Below are 26,514 nucleotides of genomic sequence, written 5' to 3'. Positions count from 1 at the left end.
CCGCCCAATCCAATTCGTTCATCATGGTGCGCACCTTGCCGAGAAAGAACAACCCGCTCATCCTTAGCGATGAAGCGCCTGCTTGTAAGTTGTGCCTCTGCATCGGCAGCGTCGATTCCGATCTCGACCATTGCTATATCCACTCCACTCCGATCTGAGGTCGCGCCAGACTAACACGCACCTTGCTTCGTGCTTCTGTGATGACAGACGAAGAACTTCTTGCGCGCCGTCGCTTGGGAAAGACAAATCTTGCCGTGAAGCCCACCCAGATCGGCACCTCCAATGCGACCAAACCAGAGAACCTCGGCCCTTTTGAATATGCTCACTTACGCGCTCCCTTGCCCAGTGATCTCAAAGGATCTGAAATCTTCCCTTCACATGCTCCTCAACAACACCCGGAGACGTACTTCTTGATGGTAAGTCGCGTCCTTCCAGGCCCTTAGCCTTTCAGAATCGGAACGTCACGGAACCATGGTTAACGGGGTGGATTCCTTTGTCTCTTCCAGCGTCGTAGCAGAGACGGATACGTTAGCGCCACGGGCATGTTCAAGATCGCTTTCCCCTGGGCCAAGCTTGACGAAGAACGATCTGAGCGGGAGTACTTGAAAGCACGGTCTGAAACGAGCGAAGACGAGATTGCCGGCAACGTCTGGATCTCTCCTGTACTTGGTAAGTTCTTCGAACCACCTTACAACAATCCCTGGCCTGCCTCTCTGATACCGTTCCTCAGCTCTTGAGCTCGCCAAGGAGTATCAGATGTACGACTGGGTCCGAGCCTTGCTTGACCCCACCGATATTATCCAGAGCCCTTCCTCTGCAAAGAAGCAAATCACGCCTCCCCCCAGGTTCGATCTGCCTCCTATCGAGGCCCCGACCCTCCTCACTTCCACGACCCGTCTCAGACGAGGACGCTCGGCCTCCCCCAGCAAGAGACCTAGTTCGCCCCGGAAGCCTAGACAAACTCGAGCCATGAAGGAAGCGAACGCTGCCGCCACCAGCGCTGCAAATGCTACCCTACAGTCTTCTCTCGACTTGACCGCTTCGACCGTGGAAAGCGAGTCGGTGATCAGAGCCATCCAGCCCAGCGTCGAAGTTGATAGCGACCAGAAGCCGGCCCCCACTCCTAGAAAGTTGAAGACGCCCAGACCCTCCAAGATTGCGCGTCGGGTCATTCCTGAGGACAATGTCGAAGAAGAGCAAAAAGAGGAGCAAAAGGAGGAGCAAAAAGAGGAGGAGAAGGAACAGAAGGTGAAGGTCGACGTTGAGACCACCGCCAACACCTTCGACGATGTCAAGACCACCCAGACCACCGTCTCCGTGGAGTTGCCGGTTACTCTTCCCGAAGCACCCTCTGCAGCTGATACCGAGCAGATGATCGCCAAGGCCAAGGAAATGGTGGAAGAAGCTGTCAAGCTCCAGGCAGAGACCGCCGAGCCATCGTCAGCCAAGGCGGCCGTGAAACGCAAGACTGACGCTCTCAGCGACGATGAGGATGAGGAAGATGAGGAAGCCCGCACTCTCCGGACGAAGCGCGCCAAGGTCCTGGAAGAGAAGCTCAAGCAGGAGCGCGTCCGGAATCGTGCTCTTGTTGGTGTTACAGCTGCCTTTGCTCTTGCGTTAGTACCCCTCTACAATACCCGGTCTTTCATCGCACATTACTAACTGGACTATGCAGCGCCTCGATTCCTTACTTCTTCATCTAAAGAATTTAATACATTTCTCAATCACGAGTGGAGCCAAAGACGCACGAGGTCCTTCGTGATGTCAACCTACGCCCGCATCTGTAGTAACCGACACCTGTCTCCGCCATGATCATAGGTTCCACAGCCTCCTTGACCGTATGTTCACAACTGCCATGGTCCCTGACGACTTTTGCCATGCAATGCCCGCGAGAAGCCTCTTTCCGTGCACTTTTGCTACCCTCGCTCAAATCCGAGTTCGGGCTTTGGTCGATTATCCCCTTGCCAATCACGTTTCTTCCCCCAATCATGGTCATCTTGATGTGTACCGTACCTGAACCAGTTTATTTCCTTACCAATGCTGTGCCTTTTGGTTGCGAGTGATGTGCGTCGAGGCGGGGGAGATTGGCCTGCACAGGTCCTGGAGATCAGAGAGAAAGCCTTGGGTTCGTTTCGTTCTTTACCTGCACCTTTTCATCATCCCCCTTCTTCCTGGATACCTGATATATGCCCCTATAATGTGGTTTTTCTTTTTCGTTTCTACACCATTTGCGCCGGGAAAGACCCCTGGTGTCGTGATGCAATCGGATGGCTTTGACTGGACTGTACTCGGGCGTTGTGCTATTGTTAGGGTAGATTCGGCAGACGACGCTACATGCAAGAATTTGAATGTTGATAAGTAGCGATGTTTATCTCCTGGTTGTAGATTGGCGGTTCGGCCTTGTTTTTTTTGGGTATAGTGGGGTAATACCAAGTGAGATTGGCATTTGAGCTGGACTCCGCTGCAAACCAGCAAAACATCGTTATCGGCGGGTGGTTCTCTCCGCCTGACGTCTCCGAAGGTTACTTTCTTTCTTCCATTCTTTGTTCTTCCTTTCAGACTTCTTTCTTACTGTGGTGCAAATAAAATCTACGAATATTCCATACCCATCTCTACGCTCATTGATCTCCTCAGCACCGTAATGCCATGTCTCTTCCGGGATTAGACCTTACCCAGCCCTCCGGGGAGAAGGAGTTTGTCCCCGCACCGCCGACGCAAATCACTGTCGGCAAAGGTTCAGAATGGCGGTTTGAGGTCGCGTTCGGCACCGTCGTGCGCGTCAAGGTGAGCACCGCCTTCTTAGGGGTTTCTACAGCTCTCATGCTCGAGGGATTTCTTTTTGATCCTCAATTGACCTCTCAGCAACTAACTGACTGATCCTGAGAATTAGCTCCTCACCGGCACCGCCGAACTCTTCGGTACGGAACTCGCCCCCTCCCAGACGTACACCTTCACCGGCACGAAAGCCGCGATCTACACATGGCACGGATGCATGCTCGAGGTCAGCGCCGGCGAGTCCTACGCGACACCTGACAGCCTTGCGCCTGGCGGCAACAACAGCAGCAGCAACAACAGCAACAGCAACAGTAACGAACCACCCACGACGGGTGGCGGCGGCGGCGGCGGTCGCGGCCTGGGCGCCGGAGGCTGCCAGAGCGAGTACACGGCGGAGGAGACGCCGATGGTGGAATACGCGAACGTGCACTTTGCGCTGGAGACGATGCGGCGGCAGGCCAAGGCGCAGGGCAGGGACGGGCCGCGGGTGCTGATCCTGGGCTCGGAGGACGCGGGCAAGACGAGTCTGGCCAAGATCCTGACGGCGTACGCCACCAAGGTCGGGCGTCAGCCGGTGGTCGTCAACCTCGACCCCACGGAGGGGATGCTGAGTGTACCCGGGACGCTGACGGCCACCGCGTTCCGCACGATGATCGACGTCGAGGAAGGCTGGGGGTCCAGCCCCATGTCCGGCCCCAGTGCTGTGCCCGTCAAGGTGCCCCTGGTCTACTTCTACCCGATGGCCAGCCCGCTCGAGGCCGAGGGGTCCGTGTACAAGGCGATCGTGTCGCGGCTGGCCGTCTCGGTCATGGGCCGCATGGCCGAGGATGAGGATGTCCGGGAGACGGGGATCATTGTCGACACGCCGGGGATTCTCAGTCAGAGTAAGGCGGGGAATGTGGACTTGATCAAGCATATTGTGACGGAGTTCGCCAGTGAGTTTGGATTGATTTGTTGTGAGGAGGTCTTAGGGACATTTACTGACGTGATTTGGGGGTGATACAGTTACGACGATTTTGGTGATCGGCTCCGAACGACTCTACAGTTCGATGATGAAGGAGTTTGATAACAAACCTACGGCCAGTGCGTCTGCCGTGGCGTCGGATGAGCGCATCTCCGTGATCAAGCTGTCCAAGTCCGGGGGATGCGTGGATCGGGACGCAGCGTTCATGAAGGCCGTCCGCGAGTCGCAGATCCGCACCTACTTCTTCGGCGACCAGATCCCTTCCGCCGCGTCGGGGGCGCTGCCGCTGTTGGCCGCCTCTTCCAAGAATGTGACGCTGTCGCCGCACGCGCAGCAGCTGGATCTCAGCACCCTGTCGATATACAATTACACCATCGCTACCCCGGAGGAGGACGAGGATGAATATGACCCGGCGTCATTTGGCACGGATTCGTTCCTCCCTGGCGGAGGCAACGAGGCGGGCTCGAACCACAATCAGCAGCAGCAGGAGGACAGTAGTGCAACGTCGGTTCTGCCCGGGTTCGGGAGTGCGCCGTCGAGTGCCACGGCGGAGACGGGCGGCGGCGCAAATGTGCCGTTGAAGAAGCTGCTCCCGCCGGCGCCCACGGGGCTGGCCAATTCGCTGCTGGCGATCACGCATGCGCCAACGACGGCCAGTGCGGCGGACGTGCGGGATGCGAGTATCATGGGGTTCCTGTATGTGGCGGATGTGAACAACGAGAGGGGGAAGATCCAGGTGTTGGCGCCGGTGGGGGGGCGAGTGCCTCCGCGGGCGTTGGTGTGGGGGAAGAAATGGCCGGGCGAGGTGGTCGGATTGGTGGGTTAGCACCGAGTAGTGCTGAGTACATTAAAAGCGGTTAGTGTTGATTGATATGATAAACCACTGGGCACCTACGGATACCCCGTACCTTCATCTCCTCTCCATCAACAACCTACAACCATCCCATCCCAACAAACACTCTTTATCTTCTACTTGCTAGATCCATTCAACCACAAAAACAATGGCCTAGATTCTATCTTGAAAGCTGCACCAGCCAGACGCCTCTCATTTCGACAACAACCACAACCACAACCACCACTATCAAGCCCAACCAACAACCGAACAACCACTCCTTCCCCCCAAACCAACCACCACCCCCCCAAAGAAACAAAGAAATGCCCCGCCTCCACCTAACAAACCACCTAACCCGCCTCCTCACCCGCCTCCTAACCACCCTCCCGCGGCCCCTCCAGGCCCTCCTCCCACTGCACCTGCGCACGCGCACGCGCGCCCGCGCCCGCTCGCGCGCCCTCTCCCGGCCCCCAATCTACCCCTACCCCTACCCCGACGCCTTAACCAATTACAAAGACAAACCCACCCCGTCGACAGACTTCCACGCCTCGACGCCGCACAAGACCCACCTCCTGACGCGCCGCGTCCTGAAGATGGCCCTCCTGACGCTCCTGCTCCTCCTCACCCTCCTCGTCCTCCTCCCAGCATACACGATCTACCGGCCGCCCAACCTCCTGATCCGGTACTTCCAGCACCGCTGGCCGGACGCCCTCTTCCACGTGCCGCTCCCGGCCTCCGCCCCGCAGACGATCGCGCTGACCATCGACGATTCTCCGTCCACCTTCACCGCGCAGATCCTCGAGATTTTGCGGGAGAACGACGCCCGCGCGACGTTTTTCGTCATCGGGGCGCAGATCCCCGCTCCCGGGGTGGGGCCGCGCGGAGGGAATGGGGAGGCGATGTTGCGCGAGCTGGTGGGGGAGGGCATGGAGCTGGGGAATCATGCGATGTCGGATCGGCCTTCGCGGGACCTGAGCGATGCGGTGCTCGAGGCGGAGGTGAGGGGCGTGCAGGGGTGGTTGGAGCGGGTGGAGGATTTGGTCTTTCCGGTGGGGGAGGGGGAGGGGGAGGGAGCCGATGGGGTGACAGCGAAGAAGGTCAAGTATAAATGGTTTAGGCCGGGGTCTGGGTTCTTCTCGGATCGGATGCGCGTGCTCATCCGGAGGCTGGGGCTGCGGATTGCCCTGGGTAGTGTGTATCCGCATGATGCGCAGATCAATTGGCCGCGGGTCAATGCGTGGCATATTCTCAGTATGGTGCGGTCGGGCAGTGTGATTGTCTGTCATGATCGGAGGGGGTGGACGGTGCCGATGCTGAAGCTGGTGGTGCCGGAGTTGAAGAGGAGGGGGTTTCGCGTGGTCACGCTGAGTGAGTTGGTGGAGTTGGGCGAGCAGAGCCAACTGCCGAAGCAGATTAGTGCCTAGTACCTAGGAGGGTGGCACACTACGAGGCTGCTTTTTGTTGCTGTTGCACAGAGGTGATACATGTATATAGTCTAAGTCTACCGTACAGGCTGGTCCTGAAGCACAAACAATCAAACAGTAAAGATACACACAAACACACACACACACACCCGTCATCCGGCTACTCCCATCGCTTCCACTCCTCCACGTTCTTCCGCATCTCACTCTCAACTTCATACCCCCGACTGGCATCCTCCAGCAGCTCGACTTGGCGGTCTCGGTACCGCTGCTCGGCCTCCCGACGTCGCAGCGCCACCAGCTTCAGATACGTCAGGTCGTCCAGCTGCACCGCCTCCTGGAACTTCATGCGCATCCGCGGCGAGTACAGCTGGCAGCTCGCCTCGCGACAGCGCGACGGGCCTTCCCCAGGAAGAAGCCGCATCGTGGTCGAGAACTTGCGCGCAATCGGGAGCTTGGCCTTGACCAGCGGCCACACCACATCGTCGTAGCAGTCCTCACACACCGTGAGCTCAGGCAGCTGCGGCATGTAGTGCCAGGTGCTGAGAACCTGCCGGTCCCGCCGGCAATCTCGAAGCACTACCTTGCGCCGCGCATAGGACAGGAACTCACGGATGTCCGGCCGCACCGCATGCTCCAGCTCGGCTCGGTTGGCGGCCATATCCAGGCAGTCGATATAGCGGACGAACCGAGCACTGTCAGTCACAAAGTCACACGCCCTCTCCTGCTTGGTGGCACTGCGTTTGAATGTCTCCCGGTGTCGCGGCATCAGAGTCCTCAGGTTGCGAACGCAGGAGTGGCATACGTTGAACTGCGGGAGATACATGTCGGTGTCCGGGTCCACCACACGGTACCAGTACTGATCACTGATAGTGCGTCCCGAGCAAGGCTTGCTGCCTGACGTTGGCCGCGTGATCTGCAGGAGCAGATCCAGGTGGTCCAGGTGCTTCTTGAGTGTCTGCATCCATGCCAAGCGCGTCCATGGCTCACTCATGGAACAGCGAACCTTCTCTTCGCGAGGTCGGGGGCTCGCTAGGACAAAGAGATCTCGGAACCGGGACTTGCGCATCTGTTTCATGCAGGATGGACAGATATCCAAGTGAGGGATTCCCTTCACGGTGTGCCAGTCCTGGTATCCTGCCACAGGAACTGACCGAGGGCAAGGCGACAGAAAGTACTGGGGCTTAGGAGAACTTCTGCGCACGGCACCCTGCGAAGAGCTTCGCCGACCAACTTGTTTTCCAGTCTGGTAAGCATCTTCGGGGTCTTCATCGGGTGACACAGGCCGCTGCAACGTGTCATCCAGGAAAGACACAGCACGTCTACTGGGGGTGTGCGAGGACACCGACTGTGCCCTGTCTGAAGACTGGGATCGTCCATCCGGCCTGTTGCCAATCAAGGGCCGCGCTGGGGCCTCGGAGGCCAGCGCTGCAGTAAATGAGGCCGAGAAAGGATCCTCTTCACTCTTCTCGTGTTCAGTAGACTCCTTGGCCGTCGATGTAGACTTAGAAGGGATCGGCTGGTTAGCCTGTGGCGCGCCGCACCCATTAGGGCACGTAATGGATGGCTTGAGGCCTGTTTGCTCAACGGTGGCGATCGGTTGGGCAGCTGCAGCTGCAGGTGGCGGACTGTTCTGATCGTGGTTCTGTGAAGCCTCTTGCGATGCGCGAAGTTCTTGCCTCTGGCGCAACTTCTCCTCTATCCTCTCAGCCAAAGTAGGCCCAGTGGAAGACTTTTCTGTGGGTGAGGCCGGAGGCTTGAGCGAGGAACCCTTCACTCCAATGGCAGCCGAATCAGATTGATGGCCTAGCTTCGGCATGGGAGGCCTGGTCACCTGCTTGGCAGATGAACTGGGCTTCGTACTGCCCGCTCGCTTCAAACTAGGCGGGGATGCCGTGGTTGTGGTTTCGATCGCTTTGGCGGGCGTGTTGGATGTCACAGGGCCAGACCGGGATCCCTGGGCCAAATCTCTCTTGGGAATACTGTCCCTCTGGGTGGTGAATTTTGCTCCGCTAGGCCGGCCATCGACGGTCTTGCTCGGGGTTCGGACTTGCTGCGGGCGTGTTAGCGAATTTGGAGGTCCGCAAATCTTATCTGAAGAAGCCCATGAGGTCGACAGAGGCACAGCCTGATCATCCTCGACAATGTAGAGCATTGGGTCATGTTCAATTTCCGCTGACGGCGTTGGCGGCCCTGCGTTGTCATCAGAGCCGCTCTCGCGGACTGAGTCCTCATAGATCGTCGTGTGAACAACTGAGGAGAAGGATAGCACATCCACGATCACTGGATGCTGGTCAATAGTTCCCCGAGAGCAGACGCCCTCTACTCCGGGCTTTTCTCCTAACTTGGTCATCCCGTGTAGTTCGCGAGAAAGGGATACCGTCTCGTCTTCCACGGAAGGCGCAGGTGGCCATTGGGTCTGCTTGCGCCAGCGCAAGTGCACCTTGGTCCTGAGATACATGGCGACGAGGGGTAAAGCAAAAATCAGAACAGAAGAAAACTTTGATCCAGTCGAATACAAGGCTCCAATCGGTGTGAGGGCGGCACTCCTGGGGATTTATCCTGCGGTGGCACGTCGGATCAGAATCACGTTCCTGGCTGTTGGCATTATAAATCCGTCGAACGTCGGACTCACGAGAGAAACGTTCTCGAGGAAAGAGCAAAGGATCCAGCGGACGCAAACAATCAAAAGTAAACAAAAAACACACAAGCCCCGGGCGGAGTCAGGGAATCAGCAATTGAGTTGGAATGGGGCCGAGCGGCGCAGGAAAAATTGGAGCAACTAGTGAGCAGAAGACTGGGGCAGTCTCTGAAAACCTTCCAGGGGCGGTTGGAATTAAGTATTAGGCGAAAGTATGGTTAGTAGTCCTGATGTACACTTCCAGGGACGAGGAAAAACAAGCACAGAGAATACGGAGAGACTATATAAAGTAAATCGACCCCAATGGGAACCCGGTTGGGCAGCGCCTCTGGCCGGGGTACTGGCCCTATCAGAATCCAGCCCCAGAGATTGGGCGTTAACAGCGAGCGAATCACTCCCCCCCGACGCTGAAACACGACGATCGTGGCCATATGTCAAGCGTTGGGAATGAATGGTCCTGCCTGAGCCATGTCAACAGGAGTCGTTGAAGATGAAACCATTCTGATCCCCGGACAGGAGAATGGCTTGATCGTGCATGCGTAGAGGCGAAGCTGGCCGTTGATTTGTCCCACCCCTCCTTTGTCGTCGGTTTAGGTGCCAATTGTTCGACCAGGGGCAGGTAAGCAGGCGAAGTTTTAACCTGCGGGAAAGGCGTCATCCCCAAGGCACAGGCGGCGAACTAGAGGGATGGTTATTGGCCTGACAGGCATGACAGGCAACTAGAAGAGCAGGGCTTAAGCAAAGCCACACACGATCACGGTCTGTATTGGGCGCCTCTGGCTACATATGCCACCATTGGGATGAGCTGCAGCATTCTTGACCTGTAGATGCTGGTCGTATGGTGCGCATCGACCAATGGGCATCTCATCTGCGGCAAGTGATGCGATGATATCAGCTGGAAAGACGGTGAGAAGAGGTAATGGGTGGCAAGCTGCATTGAAAAGAAGGCGAAGGCTTTGGGAGGGGTGTGCTGGCGTGATGGGTTGAAAAGTTGGGATATACGTCTGACGGTGATGCAGGGCCACTGTCAGAAGGAGTGCGATGACTCCATCGTGGGATTGTGGAAGGAGGAAAGCAACTGGAGCATCATCGATCGATGCATCGAGTAGTTTAGTTCCACTGCGGGCGGGCAAGACAACGGGGTACTCCCGAAAGGGCAAGACCGCCATGCGGGGATTTGTGCTTTACTATGGAATGAATGACTCAGCTATGCCTGAATAGTTATGCCGTCGGCAGTTCGGAGCGATGATCGGGCTGAGGCCGCGGATATCCGACGGTTCGGCAATGATGCCGATGGCGTCACTCCGTCGGATGAAGATTTAAGAACGGTGGACGCTGAACACAATTGCGAAATGCGAGATGCGGGATGAGATAGAGAAGAGTCAAAGAAATGCCGCGTAGAGATCTCCTGCCCCTAGCACTTACCAGATGAATATTGAATGCAATGCAAATGACAGCGGAAAACCACCTCGTCGCAAAGCGTAGACGTAACGACGATAGGCTGAAAGGTGTGGGGTAAAAGGAACCAGAATTATTAATGATAGTAAACACGAGCATTCGAGATCATGACAGAAAACAAGCATCTCGGAATTGAGCCGCCTGAAGATTAGTGATAGTGCTCGTGTTAACTATCCATCTTTTTGACAAGTACGTATTGAGTACGTCGAATATAACCCACCGATCACCCCGCCCCTCCCTCCCTCTCAATCCTTCCGAGTCCCCCTCCAATGCCCCTCAATCGCATCGTCCCTCGTCTACTCCGCACCGCCACGCCAACTGCGTCTTTCTCACCCCCGGCGCTCCGCCTTGCAGCTCTAAACGCTCACTTTCGACCCTCGCCTTTCTCTCCCATCAGCTTCCCCACCCGCACCAACACCACCATGTCCGTCCCTCAGACCATGAAAGCCGTCCAGGTCGAAAAGCTAGGCGGTCCCGAGGTCCTGGAGTTCAAGGCCGACCAGCCCGTGCCCAGTGCCCAGGAGGGCCAAGTGCTGGTCAAGAACCACATCTCGGGCGTGAACTACATCGACACCTACTTCCGGACCGGACTGTACCCGTCCGCGAAGCCCGAGATCCTCGGGCGGGAGGGTGCCGGCACCATCGTGGCGCTGGGCCCCGGCCCCAACCCGTACAACCTGCAGGTTGGGGATCGGGTCGCCTGGCTCAGCACGGGCGGCTACGCCGAGTACACCGCCGTGCCCATGGCCAAGACGGTCAAGATCCCCGAGGGACTCTCCGACGAGGACGTGATGGCCGCGTTTCTGAGCGGCCTGACCGTCATCACCCTGGCCAAGGAGACTTACCCGGTCAAGCAGGGCGAGTGGGTGCTGCTGCACGCTGCCGCCGGCGGGGCGGGCACCCTCATGACGCAGGTGCTCAAGTCGATCGGCGCCAAGGTCATCGGCACGGCCGGGGGTCCGGAGAAGTGCGAGCTGGCCAAGAGCCTCGGCGCGGATGTGGTGATCGACTACCGCAGTGAGGCCGGCAAGGACTGGCCCCAGAAGGTCAAGGAGATCACGGGGGGTCAGGGCGTGGATGTCGTCTTCGACTCCGTCGGCAAGGACACCTGGGAGGGAAGCTTGGAGGCCGTGAAGCGCAAGGGTACCATCGTCTGGTTCGGTAATGCCAGTGGTCCGGTGCCGCCGTTGCCTCTGCAGTAAGGATTGATGAGATCTCCGGGTTGCAATGTCCGTCAAGGCTAATAAATATCTGTCTACAGGAAGCTCTCCCCCAAGTGTGTCAAGGTTGCTCGTCCTCAGCTGTTCGGCTACATCGAGACTCGCGAAGAGTTTGAGTTCTACGTCAACGAGCTCTTCTCGCTGCTCCAGTCAAACAAGCTCAAGGCTAGAGTCCATAAGGTCTATCCTCTGGAGGATGTCGCCGAGGCACACCGTGATCTGGAAGGCCGTAAGACCACCGGAAAACTGCTTCTGAAGTCGTCTTAAGCTTGACGCTGTTGATCATAATGAGTTTTTGTTCGTTGGAGATGGTAATGCTAGGCTTCTATATAAGAGATTTGAACAATAAACATGTCGTCTTGTTCTCTGAGCTAGTCAGTTACGTAAATTCCATGCGTGGCTAAAACCTATCTGCTGCTGTCAAATCCAAGCTTGACACTCGCTTGGAACGTGCTTAGAGTACATCCTGCACATCCGCGATCCCATCACCCTGCTCAGAAGCATCACCCTCATCAGCCTCCATTTCGTCTTCGTCCGCAGTGTCCTTCACCGGCCGTGGTTTCTTCCACCCCAGCATAAGGTCATTTGCAAGAACCGTGTAGATGGTGCCGTAGACGTTGAAGGTCTCTTCAAAGTAATCAAGCCCACAGTTCATCCTCCACACCGGTGTCATCACCTTCATACCCGGATAACAGAGTTGCAAAAGAGGTTGCTCCACATAGAAACTGAAAATGGTTGGGATCATGGCTTGCTGCCGCTGTTCCGGGGTCATATCACATGCCGGCCTTGCTGGGTCCCAGTAGGATATCGCGGTGATGCGGCCAACAGGAACGAGATCGGGGGCGTGCATTTTGTAGAAGTCAAGGACAGTATCGTTCGGAGGATGGATAACCATAATCTCAAAGCCGTGGATATCATCTACACGTTTGGATATTAATTCATCTGTGTGAGCTAAATCCCGGAAGTCAATGGCCAGTTGATCTGTTCCCGCACCAGCGAGGGCAAATTTCACGACCTTGCGCGCCACATCTCTAGTCATGGGAGGACCGTCCGCCCACGAGCGTTCTTCGTCGTCTTCCTCAGTGTAACAATCATAGAGGTGGCCTCCGAAGAGCGTAGAACAGGCTTTGTTGAAATGGCCGGGCCCTTTGACCATGAACTGCTGATTCTTCCAAAGCTCCGTAGCGGCGATGTCACACGACTTCCTGGCCTGTTCAATGTTGTCCTTGTACTCTGGGCAGACCTCATGATACAGTAGGTAGGACAAAAAGTTTCGAATGGTGACCGTACCCAGCTTGACCATGTCTTCGGTTTCGGGGTTGAAGTAGGATGGGAAGTAGGAGGTCCTGTTCGCTGTCAGCGGCAACTTACTTTGAGTTAGGCCAGTGCTTACAGATAGCCACGAACCACCGCATCAAAGTCGATGGTGAGGTTTGCTGTGTCTCTTGGGATGCTGGTCTGCGTTCTAGCCTGAAGGATCTGCTCGCTGTCGAGGTCCTGGAGGTCGTTTTGATCGGAGCCTGCGAACATTCTCGGAGAGACGTCCACACCCCCATAGGCCAAGTATTTTAGGAATATATCCCTGCGGAAATTCTCGAGGCGGCGGTTGTTCTGGTAGCGCTGCAAGGCATCTTCAATCCGACTATCACAGATCAGCATCACGAGTGTTCCGTCAGCATGAAAGGCTTACTGAATGATGGGTCGAGACCTGTGACGTACAATTAGCCGAAAGTGAACTGAGAGACATGGTATAGTTACATACGGGTTGTATATCACCTGCTCAGTCTCATACTGAGCTGGTGTCATGGGAGCATCGACGTAGTATTCCTCAAAGCCAGTGGGCTTGCCCTGTTACAGTCAGCTCAGTCCTCGGACGTGAGTTCTCACAGACAAACCAGGCCACGCTTGCTCCTGGACTTTTTGCTTTTCTTTTTCTTTTTCTTGAGCTTGATGATATTGTCGAAGAATCCCGGAACTTCTTGTTCCCCGATGCTATCGGCCTGCGCCTGCGTGGAGACTGAATCGGTGGATTCGAGGTTCAGGGTGTGAGCCGTGTCCGAGGCCAACTGAGCTTGAGCATCTTCTGCCTGTTTCAGTGAGTCCGAGGTAGAAAGATGAGTAGAAGACGAAGTTTCTTCCTTGTTTTCCATTTCGAATCTTCGAGTAGGAAGGTGTTAAGGTAGTTTGCTAAGAGGAAACTAGAAGCTATGAGATGAGAAGACGAGAAGAGACGAAACGGGCGGAAGAAAAGAACGAGGGTAAATGATGGACTTGAAGAGAATGAGAATCATGAGGGAGGAGAAGAGTTGCTGGCAGTGATTTGGCAGTGAAGGAAAGGGCAGAGCGTGGCTCCCTCATGATACCGTCAGTGAATGGGTTGTTGTCCATGCAGGTTGCCTCGGGCTGTTTGTAGACTGGCAGTTCCGGACATTTCTGATGAATCTACAGGCCGAGACAAGATACAACCCCAATAAATACTTGTTTGTTTTGTAGCAAAGTAAGATGAAAGTAGTATGAAAGTATTATGATGAGTTTTGATACAATGATTGTATCCAAGACAAGAACAAGTGTGTGCGCTATACAAAATACCTTAAGACAAGTAGTAACTTACCTCCTACTCTCTATAGTACAGTACATCGCCGGCACATTGCAGAAGTATACAGATAGTCAGTTGCCATGTGATGCTTGAGAAACAGTATCAAGACAAATGCAGCCATTAGAATCGACACAATATCAGGCAGTCGAGAGTTGTAGACACCCGAAAGAGTTGAGCGGCAGACGGCAGACCATTCAGAAGTATAGAAAGCAGGCGAGATTAACTTATTCTTGCCTTGTGCCACCAGATCCAGTCAGCATAAGAGACGATCTTATGCTAAAGCGCATCGTATCAGCCAGGCTGTGAAATTCCAGGCTGACTTTCTGCTTTCGTAGTGAAATACCCCCGTGATGTGGATTTTTAATAGGATTAAATGATGATCGATGCCCCTCAGCCTTGTTTGGGGGTTCAGATCGGCTTCCCCGACATTTTTCCATTTACTTCTCTCATTATTATTGACAGTGCCAACCCAGAACAAAAGCCAACCAACCCGCCTGTTGTGGCTTGTCTCTCCTTTCCTTTCCCCCACCCCCTGCTAGGCATTTGTTTGCTTCTAACAGGAATATATTCCTTTTCCCTCCTTGACCCACTTTTGGAGGGTTTCCCTCTCCTTCTCATCTTCTCCCAACCCTCCGACCCTGCAACTTCCCGCCTGCTGAATCTCCGTCCCTTTCCGTGACTCATGCGGAATGCCGTCTAAACTCCATCGGTCTCTGTTGGACAGTGATTGACCCCCCTATTATTGTGCTCTAAATCCCCTTCATCATGCAATCATCTTCGCGATCAGAGAGCGCGATGGCCGCAAAGCTGGACCACGACAGTTTCGTGGCTTTCGACCATGCCGCCGCCGGACAGTGAGTGTGCCGCAACAAATTTCCCTGTCGCATCCCTCTCCCTTGTCGCAACCAACATAACACGATATCGCTTCAACTCTGCAACCTAAATCCTTGCCGCTCTTAGAATTGAAGCTTCGGCGAACTTACTGACAAGAAACCCTGCTGTAGCGAAGGCGTCCAGTGTACCGTATCCGGCACCTTCATCGCAAAGCCCTGCACCGCTCAAGAAGTCGCGTTCTACGAATCCAGCGCCCTACACCCGGCATTCCAAGAATTTCTGCCCACATATATCGGCACGTTAACTTCCGCGAATGACCAGCAGCCTCGGGCCCTCGCCGCGGCCCAGCAAGCCGGCGCCATCATGCTGCCCGGCACGGAATATTCTTCCGCGTCGGATACCCCTACGGCTACCGTCGCATCCCAAGCCCAAGCGGCCGTAGCGACAGCGACCCCCATAGTGACGGCAGCCTCCGAAACGGCCAGCTCAAGCAGCCCGACAGCAGCAGCAGCGGAATCGTCGTGGGTTCCCTCCAACGGAAAGAAACTCGAGACGGGGATCTCGATCGTGCTGGAGAACGTGGCTGCGGGGTTTAAACGACCCAATGTGTTGGACGTGAAGCTGGGTGCGCGGCTTTGGGCGGACGATGCGCCGCCCTTGAAGCGCGCGAAGCTGGACGCGGTGTCCAAGGAAACAACGAGTTCCACGCTGGGGTTTCGCATCGCGGGGATGAAAGTCTGGACGGGCGTGAGGGGGGAGACCGACGAAGGGAGCCGGACCGACCCCTATGCGACGAAGTACGAGGGCGCCGAGGGCGCCAAGGGGCAGGTCATCGAGGCGGACGGCTACAAGCGCTACGATAAATGGTACGGCCGCTCGCTCACGGCGAGCAACATCAAGGACGGGTTCCGGGCGTTCCTCGCTGGGGCCAAAGCCGGGGCTGTGGATCGGACCCAGCTGGTCGCGCGACGGTTAGCTGGGGAATTGAAACAGGTGCAGGAGGTTCTGGAGTCCGAGGAAAGTCGCATGTACTCGTCGAGTGTGCTGATTGTCTACGAGGGTGATCCGGACGCCATGGAGAAGGCGCTGGAAGAGGAGCAGAAACCCCAGTCGAAGCAAGAAGAGGAAGATGACGACGAAGAGGAGGACGAGAACGTCGAGTTTGAGATCTCCGAGGGGTCTTTCCAAGTGGTTGATATACCCCTTGGCCAAGGCAGCGTCTCTCACCAGGCTATCAATATCAACCTCGGCCCCGAAGTCGCGGAGCTGGGGGAGCTGGATCTCGACGAGGACGAAGAGGACCCCCCTAAAGTGCATGACCTGCGGCTGATCGACTTTGCGCATGCGAGCTGGACCCCTGGCCAGGGGCCGGACCAGAACGTCTTGAACGGAATCAGGAGCTTGACTCGGATACTGGAGGAACTCGCCTTGGAATAATTGTAAGAGTAGTTGCAGTTTGAAAACCACTACAGTCGCTGGCGGCTTAGGAGTAGCACCATTTCCCACCATACAACACCCGAGCATTTAGCATCATCAAAATGGAACCCATCGCAGATCCAAAACTACACCCAAGAAATAAAACAAATATGAAACATCACTCTGCTAAAACCCCAGCAGAAAGTAGAATAGCGAAACTCACCTGTCCCGCCACATACTTATAGATAGATAGATGGCGGGCGGAAGCCCAAGCAAGATCTTACATAATCACCTCCGAGCGCAGACCTCCTCCGCCGGCCGACCGATTTGCAACTATCCAAAGCCCGCCCAGCCCGCCCGCTCGTCGCCTCCAACAATTTTCCCCTTCTCGCAACCAGGAGCAAACCACCTACACCACAGAAGGTTCTTTTCTCTCAAGATGTTCCCCACGCGAGCCCTCCTCAGCCGCTCCGTCTGGAAAGGTCAGTCACTCCTCCATTTGCCCTCCATCCAGTATACTCAACCCTGAATCCAGCTCACTAACACTCCCATCAAACAGGCCCGAACATCGTCCCGTAGGTTCTCCTCCCAAAACCCAAGCTTAAAACCCAAGCCCACACTCCATGGCATGCGGTTTAAGCAGACTGCTACCGCCGTCAAACACCCGCTCCCACCAACCCCCCCAAATCCCAAACCCAACAGCTAAACCTCGGGCAAAATCTAATCGATGAATATAGCCTCCCCCTCCCGCGCAAACTGCCCGCTCCCCCGGGGACGCCGCCGATCCGCACGCAGAAGCGCGCCGCGACCATCCTGCCGAACTTCGTGGGGCTGAAGTTCTCGATCCACAACGGCAAGACCTACCACGACGTGCTGATTACCGAGGAGATGGTGGGCCGGAAGCTGGGGGAGTTCGTGCCGTATGTTCCCCCTCCTCCTTTCTTATTGTGTTCTGTTTGGCTGGAGGTTGGTTTGGACGGGTTCGAGGGGGGAGAAGATGAGGGTGAGGGTGCTGGGTGGAATGGAGCAAGGATAACGATTTACGAAAGGAGATTGCGCATGCGTGCTAACCGTTGGGGCTGGGGTTTAGGACTCGCAAGCGTTTCACCTACAAGATGTCCAAGAACAAATAGATCTTGTCTCTTTCCGGGGGCATGGGGGCATGGGGCATGGGGCATGTCTGGGGTTGTCTGGGGTTGTCTGTCGATACCTTTATTCTTCTTATGGTTGGGCTTTTTGCGAACTTGCGCAGCTTGGAATCTCTCGTCTTTCGCGAGTGGGAGATGGGCTCTGTGCAAGTTGAAACTGAAGTTGCATTCTAGTTTGTGTTTGGCGTTTTTTTTTCTCTCTTTGTGCTTGATATGCTGGAGAAAGGTCTCGGTAAAAGAGATAGAGATGAAAGAGGGATGGCTATGTATATTATGTATTATTTATCTATCCATGACAAATGAGGATTCAAGGTCCCAGAGTCTGCTGCTAAAAGAGGATCGATCGTAAGGGTATTATTTGGCATTGCATATACATGTAGAATTGAAACCGCCCCAGAAAAAACACCCATACTCCGATTTGTGCAGGCCCAAGGCCCAGCATGCAGGATATCTATCGTTCAGGAAACACACCACCCCCTCACGCCGCAATATACGCCATCAAACAGACAACCCAGCGTCCCCCGACCAAGGAGGACTGCAAGAAGAGAAAAACAAGCATGGCATCAACTCAGCAACCCAGCCAGTCTTGCCCCTCAAAAGAGAAGGAAGAAAACTTCATATCAAACGGAGCCCCCGTAGGAAGATCTCCTCACCGACCAAACCCGCTTTTAGTATAAGAGCCCACTGTTCCACGCCTATCGTCAACCGACAATCATCAAGCCCCGTTCACCGATAGAACTCCCCCCTCTTAACGCTAACCCCATACTCCGCAACCGCCATGCCCAAATCCTCCATGGTGAGCACCGTCCGACCTTGACCCGAACCTCCGGACCCTCCACCGCCGAATCCGGGCCTCTGGATGCCCAGATGTGTGCCCGCCTTCCCCTTGCCTGCCTCTCCACCCGACGGGCCCGTCGCCGCGCCTGTCGACCCGACACCCCCGGCACCACCGGGCATGCCCAACCCCGAGGCGGCGTTCAAACTGCCCATCGGGTTGTTGGCGGAGGAGCTGTTGGACGCGCGGATGCGAGCGTACTGGTACGAGTCCGCCGCGATATCGGCGATGAACTTCTGGGTGGCGAGGGCGAGGAGGCGCGCGAGGTGCGGCGGGGTCTGGTTGGGGCCGTTGCCGGGGGGTGGGAGGCCCGCCAGCGTGAGGTAGTGTGCTGTTACGGCGTCGGGAATCTAATGATTTGATGTCACTGTTAGAGAGGGACACATTTGTAAATGGATGGATGGTATGGAATAGTTAGTGACCGGCGGGGTCCGGGGTGAACGGAGGACGTTGGACAGTGGGAGAAAAGCGAGGGGAGCAGCCGGGTAGATAACGAAAACTTACAATAGGTGCATATTCATCCATCTTCCCTAGAAACTCCCGGAGACTGGTCTCCTTCTTAGACGGCGCGGCGGCGGCGGCGAGTGCGTCCACGGAGGTCGGCGCGGGAACCGGATTGCCCACATCGTCGGCGCCGCTGGTCGCAGTCGCGTTGGCGTTGGCGTTAGCGTTGGTGCTGGGCGCGTTGGTCATGTCGACGTCTTCTTGCTCAGTTGGAGCATCCAAGACCTTATTGGCGTTGCTATCGGCGACGTCGGGTTCTTGTTTGGGCACTACCGTGCCGGGTGAGGTGACAGGGGGTTGGCTGGATGGAGGAGGGACGGGCGTAGAGGACGAAGCTGCAGTCGATGATGATGTTTGAGGAGGAGGAGGAGGCTGCGATGAAGGCGGAACAGCAGGTTGTGATAACGATGATTCGGCCATGGTTGGGAGTGGCTAATGGGGAAGCGCAAGGGAGTCCAATGGGTGAGAGGGGAAGGCGTCGGCGGTGAATGCAAGGTCAGCAGTATTGAAGCAATTTATACAGGTTCAAGTATAATCCCTGCAATTGTGTTATCGCAGCGCCCGATTGGGATTGAAGGTGATACGGGGATTTCCTGGGGGGAGTGAATGAATAGGAAAGTGACCTGGGATAGAATTGAATTATCAACTGCCGCGGTGGTTGGGGCGGAGGAGGAGCAGAGCATGGCCTGTCTCTCTTGGCCGCGTTCGGCCCGACTGCTGCGAACTAGTTACGTACTTGCTACAGGACAGCCAACTGGCAAGCATTAGCTAGACACTTTCATTATCAATAAAGACTTATTTGTTCTCATTTAGTATTGTTCAGTGAAAAGGAAAAAAGGAAAAAAAAAAGACACAAAGAAAGTAAGTAAATGAGAAAACATGATTATTCAGTTATTGTTGTACAATCCGCAAGATACTCCTACAGCTTCGTGCACCATTTGCACCATATGCATCATCCCTTATACAGTCCCACCAAAGAATCACAGAAATAGACAGTCGTAGACAGTGAAACCGCTCAGAATCCCCGGCGAAGAAGAGAAAAGAAAGAACCACAAGAAATAATACAACTCGATCAAGGGAGGAAAGAAGCACGATCGAGAAGTGAAGTTAATTGGTGTTTGAGCATGAACCTCGATCTCATCACTGACCCAAATGCATGTTCGGATCAATCTGATCCTGATGATGCGGGTGCGGGTGATGCTGGTGATGATGATGATGATGATGCTGGGGTTGTCCGAAAGACTCTCCATGCACCTCTTGACCGAGGGTCTGCATCAGGTTCTGCTCCGCCGTCTGGTCAAAAGCGGAATGAGCATTCGGGTCATGGGTCAATCCAGGGGAGGCAGACATGGCATCGTGTCCGTGACCCAGACCAACTGGCTGAGCATGGGCGCCGGCAAGAGCCATCATACCCTTGATGCCTTCCACATGAGCCTTGTCTTCCTCGCCCTGCTTCTTCTGCCGCTCGCGGGCTTCCCGCTTGGCAGCCTGGGCTGGGGCGCGAGTCTTCAATTCACCCGTGACGAACTTCAGGTAGTAGGGCACCTCGATGCCACTCTTAAGGAAGAACAGCTTCAAGTTGCGAGCCTTGTCTTTGAGCTGGACTTGGTTACGATCTTTCAGGGCTTCACTTATGGTTCCTCCAGGGCCAAACATGGCGAGGATCTGACTCCAGTGAGGTCCCTTGACGCGATCCAACCCTGCCATCAACGCATTCTCCTCTTCAGTAGTCCAGGGACGACGCTGGCTAGGTAATCCGGACTTGCGGCTGCTAGGCGATGACTTGGCAGATGCTGCCATGCGAGCCCGCTCGTAGAGGACCTGGGTGGGTTGCGATTGAGAATAATGTGGTATCCCGGGCATGTATCCGTGATTGGCAGCAGCCGAGTTGGGTCGCGGAATCGATGCGGGGGTCACATGGCTGTATTGCTGGAAATTGGCCTGGAGAGGGCTTGGCTGGAATGTGAGCTGGCTGGGCGGGTGCTGGTAGCCAGACGGCGCTGGACTGTGATGGTAAGGTTGCTGGTGAGTCTGCTGGTGTGGCATCTGACTCGTCGGCTGAGCAGCAGAGTACCCATGCAAGATCTGACCGCCCTGCGGCTGTGCGTGCTGAGGAACCTGCTGTTGCGGCATCTGCTGGGGCTGGTGAATTGTGTGTTGCTGATGGTGCTGCTGGGGCTGAGGTTGCTGGGGCTGGTGCACCTGATGTGGCTGTTGTTGGTTCTGCTGAGATTGCTGTTGCTGGTACTGCTGCTGCTGTTGAGAGCGCCTTAATCCGTGGCCTTGAAGAGCAATCTGCGCCGCACGCGCCGCACGAGCAACAAGATCGCCATGCATGTTACGGTCGACGGGAACATCTGGTGGCTGCGACGAGACCGGGAACTGGCCTTGAAGGGGGGCGCTGGGAGGTTCCTGAGATTCTCCATTCGATGAGGATGGCTGGCGACCCTTTGTGATCTTTTTCGTCTGGCTCGCCGTTAGCACACTGGATATTCAAAGTAGGCAGGGGGGAGTCAGACCTGTTGGTTGCTGATAGTGTCAAAATTCTTGGTGATGTAAGAGCTCAGGTCCCGGAGGAAGTCTTCCCAATGGTATTTGTCTGGCAAAGCTTTCATGGCTTCCTCGTTGTTGACGTCGCTAAGTAGAATGTCACGGCGCGATCCGGCGCGCTTGACAAAGTCGGCCTCGCTGGGAGCCAGCTGGCGAGTTCCTGAGCGGCGGTCCAGGAGCTGTTGCTCCAGGTCATCTGGGAAGAGATCATATAGCAATTCTGTTCGGGTTCGCTCTGAATTGTTCATGGATGCAATGAATGCCTGAGTCTTGAGTTCCAGGAACAAAGCACCTTGCACCTTGAGAAGACGACCGCCTTCGGGGACAAACACATCCAGGAAGTTGTCGTTGAGCTCAGAAAATCCAATCTCCTGTGTGCCAAAGATGCTGGAGACGAAGGACGCCAGGTTCGCCTTTCGAATGATATCAACTTGCGACGGCTCGGTAAGCTCCAGTTCAGTCGGAGACAGAAAAGACTTCTTGGTGGAGTAGACCTTCTTCGTGTGGTCAAACAGCGAGCGCATGGTTGCGTAGGCTTGGCCACTCTCCGTCTCCGGCTCGGAAACGAATGAGGTGATTTCTTGGTACGAAGACTTAGCAAGCAAAGAGAGGATTTGGGTAGACTATATGAGGGTATTTTGTCAGCTGTTTTCGTCGTTGAATTTTTAGGTACTCTCAAACACTGTTTCACATACCAAGTTGTCCAAAATAGGCAAACTCTGACTCTTCAGGTGTGAGTTGGCCTTGACGAAAACCATGCCTTTCGGGGCCGGACTTGTGGTGTCCGCCAGCTGTTGCTGACCGATCACAACTTGTTCCTCCACACGTTCGGCGTGATTCATAATGCTCGAGATCACAGTGGCCATGTCCGAATCAATATCGGCAGTCGCCTCGGGCGCAACTGCGGTGTCCGTTGCCGTGCCATCGAGTTGAGTGCCATCGAGTTGAGCACCATCGAGTTGAGCACCATCGAGTTGAGCACCATCGAGTTGAGCGCTGTCGAGTTGAGCGCTATCGAGTTGAGTCGGGGTGTCTTCTGGATGTTCCACCGTGTCCACAATGCTGGGGCCCAACGCAGATGCTAGTTCTTGTTCGATCTGATTTCCAGGAACTTGGTCTGCTGTCAATTCACTGGGGTGTGGTGGCAAGACGAGGTCGGTCGGCTCGGATTCGAGACGACGTTTTTTGGAAGCCCGGGGCGACACCGAGCCGTCCTCTTCCTCGAGGGGATGCGACAATTTGGGAGTCACTTAAGCGGCGAAGAAGTTAGCAACATAGCAAGATAGTTGAGCAGTAGCACTGTGTAGTCTTGTGAAGTCCAAAGCCATGCAATGATTGTTTAGATCGGATTGGGTTGGGTTCAGAGCAAGCAGCAAACGGGGTAGAATCGCCTCCTTCTCAGGTCGCCCCCAGCACAACTCACCATGGCTGTCAGTCTCGGTCGGGAGCGGGGGGAGTTCAGAGGTTAAAGAATCCTCAACTTTGGGGCCTGTTGCAGTTATGTCGGCCATGATAGGGACGATTCCCGATGGGAGGGAGATGCCTGTCCTTTCCAAGAGCAGAAATGAGGGCTTAGGGGTAGGGCGCAAGCGTAGGGCTTTAGAAGTGGTTAGGTTAAGTTGAGACGGGCGGAGAGACGGAGGTTCTCCAGCTGCTGACTACTGCTCAGTCAGATTTTTCTGTCCCCCGGCCGGAATCCGGCCTGCTTCTCTTTTGGGTCACCAACCTTAACTAAGGGGAGCTGGGTGTTACGAGTACTAGGTAATAGGCGACTACAGTACACTTCGAGTTATTCACTACTATGTGTTTCACCTTCACCCTATCTTAATGATTCTTATCATCCCCCTCTCCAGTTACTAGGTACTAACGTTATACTGTATTCCTGCATACTACTCCGTACTTAGTTACTTCCTAGGCTAGTCTTCAGGCCGTCAGTTGCCAAACTTATAGATCCAGCGATCACCAATCCCGCTTTAGGACTTAGCGTGCCTCCTGGCTGCCTTGCTGCCTGACTGCCTGACTGCCTGAATATTTCCTTTAACACCTAGACTTGACTTCGAGTACTTATCCACAAAACAGCTTGTTGTTGACTGAGAGTCAAACCAGACTCTATCCCTCTTCGTTTGCAAGCCTTGCTTCTACTAAAATGTACCCTGTCCTCTGCTACGGCGGGGTGGTGACTCCCATGGTTGCGTCCACCTGAATGCTACCTTCCGTCTAGGCGTCATCGACTCATCAACTCGGGCATGTAGTCTGCTGCGAAGTTTCACCGGAGTCCTCCAGGCCAATTGAAGACCCTTTCCAGCATGAGCAGACTAATAGGTCTTGAAAATTTTCGTGGCTACGATATTGTCATGTTACGAAGTGTACATCGCGTCATTCAAGCTCGTTAAAGTGGCAGCAATGGACATGGCAGCAAACATCCAATATTCAAAGGAGGCCATGCAAGCACTAATTGCAGCAGTTCCAGTACTAATTTCACTTGCGAGACTCCTATAGTGGTTGGCACGGCTTTCCAATGAATCTAGAACTAGGTAACGACAGGAGCAACTCATTGCATCAACATCGGAACCATGGAAATGAGGGCCGAAGGTCAAGACAGGACGAAGGTCAGGCAGACTTATCAGGTTAAATAGTACACTGGAGGATACTGTTCCATCATGACGACTATTCCAGGTTCCCAGCATATATGGTGGAGTTCTCCCAGCCCCGTCTCGTTTCTTTCGGTTCTGTCAGTTGGAGTCTTGGAGTGACCAAAGCATCAATCCTTTGAACAATATACACTACTAGACTCATTCAAACTCCCAGCCTGAAAGATGCGGTCCTCACGCCAAATCCTCCTGGCTCTGGCTACTGCAGTGCTGCAAGCCACTACTCCAGTATCGGCACAAAACCTGAAAGAACAGGTCTGGGCTGTCTTTGCCTATACACTACACGGAGACAGCGTCCCGACAGCGCTGCCCCGTGAGAGTGTCGTGACGCCCTATGGCGCCAGTGAGCTGTACACTGCTGGATCGGCCTTCCGTGATCGATATATTGCGATTCATTCGACGGACGTTAGTCCCAGTACAAGAATCGAACGGATTTCCTCCTATGTACTTGCAGACGAAGACATCGATATCTTGGCCACCACGGACCCCTCTGTGATTGCATCCGCCCAGGCCTTCATGCAGGGACTTTATCCGGCGTTGAATGAGACATACGATGCTCAATTCTTTGATCCCATTTTCCTCATGTCGAATGGCACCGTGACTACGGGACCTTTGGGCGGATATCAGTATTCCCGCGTCGTTAGTGCGAGCCTCGACGATCCCCAGTCCGTGACCGTTGCAGGCCACCAGAACTGCATGTTGCATCAGACTGCCGACCTTGAGTACCGGAATAGCCCGGAGACCCAAGACCTGGTTCAGACATCGGGGGCGTTCTACAACCGCCTGTATGAGTTCTCCTTGAGAGACACATTCGATCGCTCATCAGCCAATTACCTCAACGCTGTTTCCATATCCGAATTCCTCCAGTACCAGTACTTGCACAATGAATCGCTCCTCCGCAGCCTGAACGAAGACGACATTAAGCTCGCCAACTGGTACGCAGACCAGTACACCTTTGCGACTAATGGCAATACCACAGCCTCCAGTCCCATCCAGAGCGGGAATGTTCGCGCTGTGGCGGGCCGATCCATGGCGTCTCGTGTCTTGGATGCCTTCAACACCAACATCTACAACCGGGGTGACAGCAGCAAATTGACCTTCCTCTTCGGCAACGCCGAGCCGGCGGTGGCTCTCGCATCCCTCCTACGACTCCCATCCCCGCAGCAGTCAAACTTTTACTCGCGACCTGCGCTCGGTGCATCGATCATCTTCGAGCTCTTTAGTCTCGAGAGCGACTCCTACCCAACCTACCCCGATCCATCTCAACTGTACGTGCGGTTCCTCTTGCGCAACGGAACCGACGACGAGGCAGAGTTCCATCCCTATCCTCTGTTCGGACTCAGCCCCAGCAACACGGATGTCTTGTACTCGGAGTTTGAGGAGGAATTGACCAAATTCGCCCTAAACTCCACCGAAGCGTGGTGTCTCCAGTGCGGCGCCAGTTCGGCGGTGTTCTGTCCCGGGATTCTGGAGGAGGCCGACGATGCTGATGCATCATCGGCTCAGAAGGGTAACAAGAACAACATCAGTATAACACCTGGCGTGGCAGGCGTCATTGGCGCTATTGTTACCCTTGTTGTGATTGGTATGGTTGCCGCAGCTGGGTTCTTGTTCTTTGGCATTCGAATGAATCGACGGTACAAGTCGAACCTCACCGACATCAAGGGAGGAATCAAGTTGGCCAGTGATTCGAACCTAGCTCTGCGGGAGAATATGTGATCAAAATGGTTTGAGCTGGTTGAGATTTTGTTTACTAGTACTCAAGCTTGGGTTGTTTTCCTGGGTCGGGCGTTATGGTATGGACAAGAAGTGAAGATACAAGCAATCGTTGATGTTGGTTTACAGAGGGCATAATTAATAATTACTAATAACTAGATTAACTAAAAACCATGATACTAGTCTCTATGTTACTTAAAAATCGAGGTTCTCCGTCCGACCGTTGTCAATGTTAGGATGTCAGTTTCATGTTTACTATCATGACTGCAGCAATAGATTATCAGTATACTATACAGCATTACAAAGATAGATTTGATTTTTATCTCTATAATAGAATCACTTGAGTGCTACTAAGCATCAGCTTCGAAGTAAGAAAAGGCCAGCGGGAAGACACATATACTCCATCCTACCAGTTTGTCTTAGTTTTCGTATCAGCTCTATGTTGTGAGCTATAGCATACTCACATTGGCAGTTTGTTATAGGGCGGTAGCCAACACTTTCTCAAAAAAGACAAAAGACTTGTCGAAAGCTTGTCGTTGTGGATGAAAAGTAGACCTCAACATAGCTGTCTGTCACTAGTACGCGAGAGCTAGGTCGCACCTGTTGTCTCAGGCTCTCTGCTATCACAGGGACATTCAGATCTCAATCCTTTGATTATAACCTTCCTAACATCGGCCCTAAGCTCTTGAGTTATTTCTAACCGCACAATTGACGGACGCGCTTTCCATTCGTAGAGAATCGGTGTTCTGGCAGGTGCGTATCTTACAACAACCTCAACCTCCAATCTTAATCATATCACCTACCCTGATCAATATCTCTGAGTCTTGCCCCTTCCTCTGGTTCTAGCCCATAACACTTGGTTTGAAACGCGTCAGAGCCCATTCATTGTCGAGATTCAACCTTACTACTTACCTTAATTTCTGTTCTATTCCTCTCCTATCCTCTTTTATCCT

General features: G+C 54.5%; 11 protein-coding genes across 11 annotated transcripts; 7 read left to right on the top strand and 4 right to left on the bottom strand.

Moving 5' to 3' along the window:
• Window positions 1-23: 23 nt before the first annotated feature.
• Window positions 24-1,703, top strand: BO66DRAFT_324000 (KilA-N domain-containing protein; the record flags this gene model as incomplete). Its single annotated transcript, XM_025643824.1, has 5 exons — window positions 24-91; window positions 170-416; window positions 507-669; window positions 731-1,616; window positions 1,676-1,703. The coding sequence occupies 5 exons, from the start codon at window positions 24-26 to the stop codon at window positions 1,701-1,703; spliced, it is 1,392 nt and encodes a 463-aa protein (XP_025503485.1).
• An 860-nt stretch (window positions 1,704-2,563) lies between these two features.
• BO66DRAFT_420854 (cleavage polyadenylation factor subunit CLP1) lies at window positions 2,564-4,565 on the top strand (the record flags this gene model as incomplete). The annotated part of the gene is made up of 3 exons (XM_025649908.1): window positions 2,564-2,784; window positions 2,891-3,710; window positions 3,781-4,565. The coding sequence occupies exons 1-3, from the start codon at window positions 2,647-2,649 to the stop codon at window positions 4,563-4,565; spliced, it is 1,743 nt and encodes a 580-aa protein (XP_025503484.1). The 5' UTR covers window positions 2,564-2,646.
• A 599-nt stretch (window positions 4,566-5,164) lies between these two features.
• On the top strand, window positions 5,165-5,995 carry BO66DRAFT_411934 (chitin deacetylase CDA4; the record flags this gene model as incomplete). The annotated part of the gene is made up of 1 exon (XM_025649322.1): window positions 5,165-5,995. The coding sequence occupies one exon, from the start codon at window positions 5,165-5,167 to the stop codon at window positions 5,993-5,995; it is 831 nt and encodes a 276-aa protein (XP_025503483.1).
• A 160-nt stretch (window positions 5,996-6,155) lies between these two features.
• BO66DRAFT_452746 (uncharacterized protein) lies at window positions 6,156-8,815 on the bottom strand (the record flags this gene model as incomplete). The annotated part of the gene is made up of 2 exons (XM_025651952.1): window positions 7,498-8,815; window positions 6,156-7,317 (listed from the first exon to the last, which is right to left on the bottom strand). Exons 1-2 carry the CDS (start codon window positions 8,451-8,453, stop codon window positions 6,156-6,158), a joined length of 2,118 nt encoding a protein of 705 aa, XP_025503482.1. The 5' UTR covers window positions 8,454-8,815.
• Window positions 8,816-10,513: 1,698 nt separating this feature from the next.
• BO66DRAFT_402009 (quinone oxidoreductase family protein) lies at window positions 10,514-11,578 on the top strand (the record flags this gene model as incomplete). The annotated part of the gene is made up of 2 exons (XM_025648788.1): window positions 10,514-11,289; window positions 11,353-11,578. The coding sequence occupies 2 exons, from the start codon at window positions 10,514-10,516 to the stop codon at window positions 11,576-11,578; spliced, it is 1,002 nt and encodes a 333-aa protein (XP_025503481.1).
• A 132-nt stretch (window positions 11,579-11,710) lies between these two features.
• BO66DRAFT_350879 (uncharacterized protein) lies at window positions 11,711-13,266 on the bottom strand. Its single transcript, XM_025644732.1, has 5 exons — window positions 13,207-13,266; window positions 13,074-13,159; window positions 13,002-13,019; window positions 12,705-12,953; window positions 11,711-12,657 (listed from the first exon to the last, which is right to left on the bottom strand). The coding sequence occupies exons 2-5, from the start codon at window positions 13,115-13,117 to the stop codon at window positions 11,766-11,768; spliced, it is 1,203 nt and encodes a 400-aa protein (XP_025503480.1). The 5' UTR covers window positions 13,118-13,159; window positions 13,207-13,266; the 3' UTR covers window positions 11,711-11,765.
• A 1,142-nt stretch (window positions 13,267-14,408) lies between these two features.
• Window positions 14,409-16,284, top strand: BO66DRAFT_375353 (inositol polyphosphate multikinase). The gene is made up of 2 exons (XM_025645644.1): window positions 14,409-14,761; window positions 14,912-16,284. The coding sequence occupies exons 1-2, from the start codon at window positions 14,673-14,675 to the stop codon at window positions 16,176-16,178; spliced, it is 1,356 nt and encodes a 451-aa protein (XP_025503479.1). The 5' UTR covers window positions 14,409-14,672; the 3' UTR covers window positions 16,179-16,284.
• Window positions 16,285-16,596: 312 nt separating this feature from the next.
• Window positions 16,597-17,290, top strand: BO66DRAFT_324081 (mitochondrial 37S ribosomal protein uS19m; the record flags this gene model as incomplete). The annotated part of the gene is made up of 4 exons (XM_025643829.1): window positions 16,597-16,639; window positions 16,717-16,732; window positions 16,895-17,077; window positions 17,248-17,290. 4 exons carry the CDS (start codon window positions 16,597-16,599, stop codon window positions 17,288-17,290), a joined length of 285 nt encoding a protein of 94 aa, XP_025503478.1.
• A 741-nt stretch (window positions 17,291-18,031) lies between these two features.
• BO66DRAFT_324076 (putative TFIID and and SAGA complex TAF10 subunit) lies at window positions 18,032-18,833 on the bottom strand (the record flags this gene model as incomplete). The annotated part of the gene is made up of 2 exons (XM_025643827.1): window positions 18,032-18,490; window positions 18,645-18,833. 2 exons carry the CDS (start codon window positions 18,831-18,833, stop codon window positions 18,032-18,034), a joined length of 648 nt encoding a protein of 215 aa, XP_025503477.1.
• Window positions 18,834-19,486: 653 nt separating this feature from the next.
• On the bottom strand, window positions 19,487-22,774 carry BO66DRAFT_375344 (putative MYB DNA binding protein (Tbf1)). The gene is made up of 4 exons (XM_025645643.1): window positions 22,618-22,774; window positions 21,890-22,443; window positions 21,164-21,817; window positions 19,487-21,110 (listed from the first exon to the last, which is right to left on the bottom strand). Exons 1-4 carry the CDS (start codon window positions 22,703-22,705, stop codon window positions 19,785-19,787), a joined length of 2,622 nt encoding a protein of 873 aa, XP_025503476.1. The 5' UTR covers window positions 22,706-22,774; the 3' UTR covers window positions 19,487-19,784.
• Window positions 22,775-24,010: 1,236 nt separating this feature from the next.
• Window positions 24,011-25,564, top strand: BO66DRAFT_471881 (uncharacterized protein; the record flags this gene model as incomplete). Its single annotated transcript, XM_025652910.1, has 1 exon — window positions 24,011-25,564. The coding sequence occupies one exon, from the start codon at window positions 24,011-24,013 to the stop codon at window positions 25,562-25,564; it is 1,554 nt and encodes a 517-aa protein (XP_025503475.1).
• Window positions 25,565-26,514: the final 950 nt, after the last annotated feature.

Source organism: Aspergillus aculeatinus, assembly GCF_003184765.1.
Source record: "Aspergillus aculeatinus CBS 121060 unplaced genomic scaffold BO66scaffold_27, whole genome shotgun sequence".
Taxonomy (NCBI): Eukaryota; Fungi; Ascomycota; class Eurotiomycetes; order Eurotiales; family Aspergillaceae; genus Aspergillus; species Aspergillus aculeatinus.
The sequence above is the reverse complement of the archived record's forward strand: the minus strand, read 5'-3'. Positions and strand labels throughout refer to the sequence as shown.

What these genes read in the sequence shown, in the direction of transcription:
- BO66DRAFT_350879 (XM_025644732.1), bottom strand. Translation starts at nt 13,117, where the DNA reads ATGACACCAGCTCAGTATGAGACTGAGCAGGTGATATACAACCC. An exon ending in GCGGTGGTTCGTGGCTATCT is followed by an intron (nt 12,658 to 12,704) that starts GTAAGCACTGGC and finishes GACAGCGAACAG; the next exon opens with GACCTCCTACTTCCCATCCT.
- BO66DRAFT_375353 (XM_025645644.1), top strand. Translation starts at nt 14,673, where the DNA reads ATGCAATCATCTTCGCGATCAGAGAGCGCGATGGCCGCAAAGCTGGAC. An exon ending in GACCATGCCGCCGCCGGACA is followed by an intron (nt 14,762 to 14,911) that starts GTGAGTGTGCCG and finishes ACCCTGCTGTAG; the next exon opens with CGAAGGCGTCCAGTGTACCG.
- BO66DRAFT_375344 (XM_025645643.1), bottom strand. Translation starts at nt 22,705, where the DNA reads ATGGCCGACATAACTGCAACAGGCCCCAAAGTTGAGGATTCTTTAACC. An exon ending in GACCGAGACTGACAGCCATG is followed by an intron (nt 22,444 to 22,617) that starts GTGAGTTGTGCT and finishes TCGCCGCTTAAG; the next exon opens with TGACTCCCAAATTGTCGCAT. An exon ending in TGCCTATTTTGGACAACTTG is followed by an intron (nt 21,818 to 21,889) that starts GTATGTGAAACA and finishes ACCCTCATATAG; the next exon opens with TCTACCCAAATCCTCTCTTT.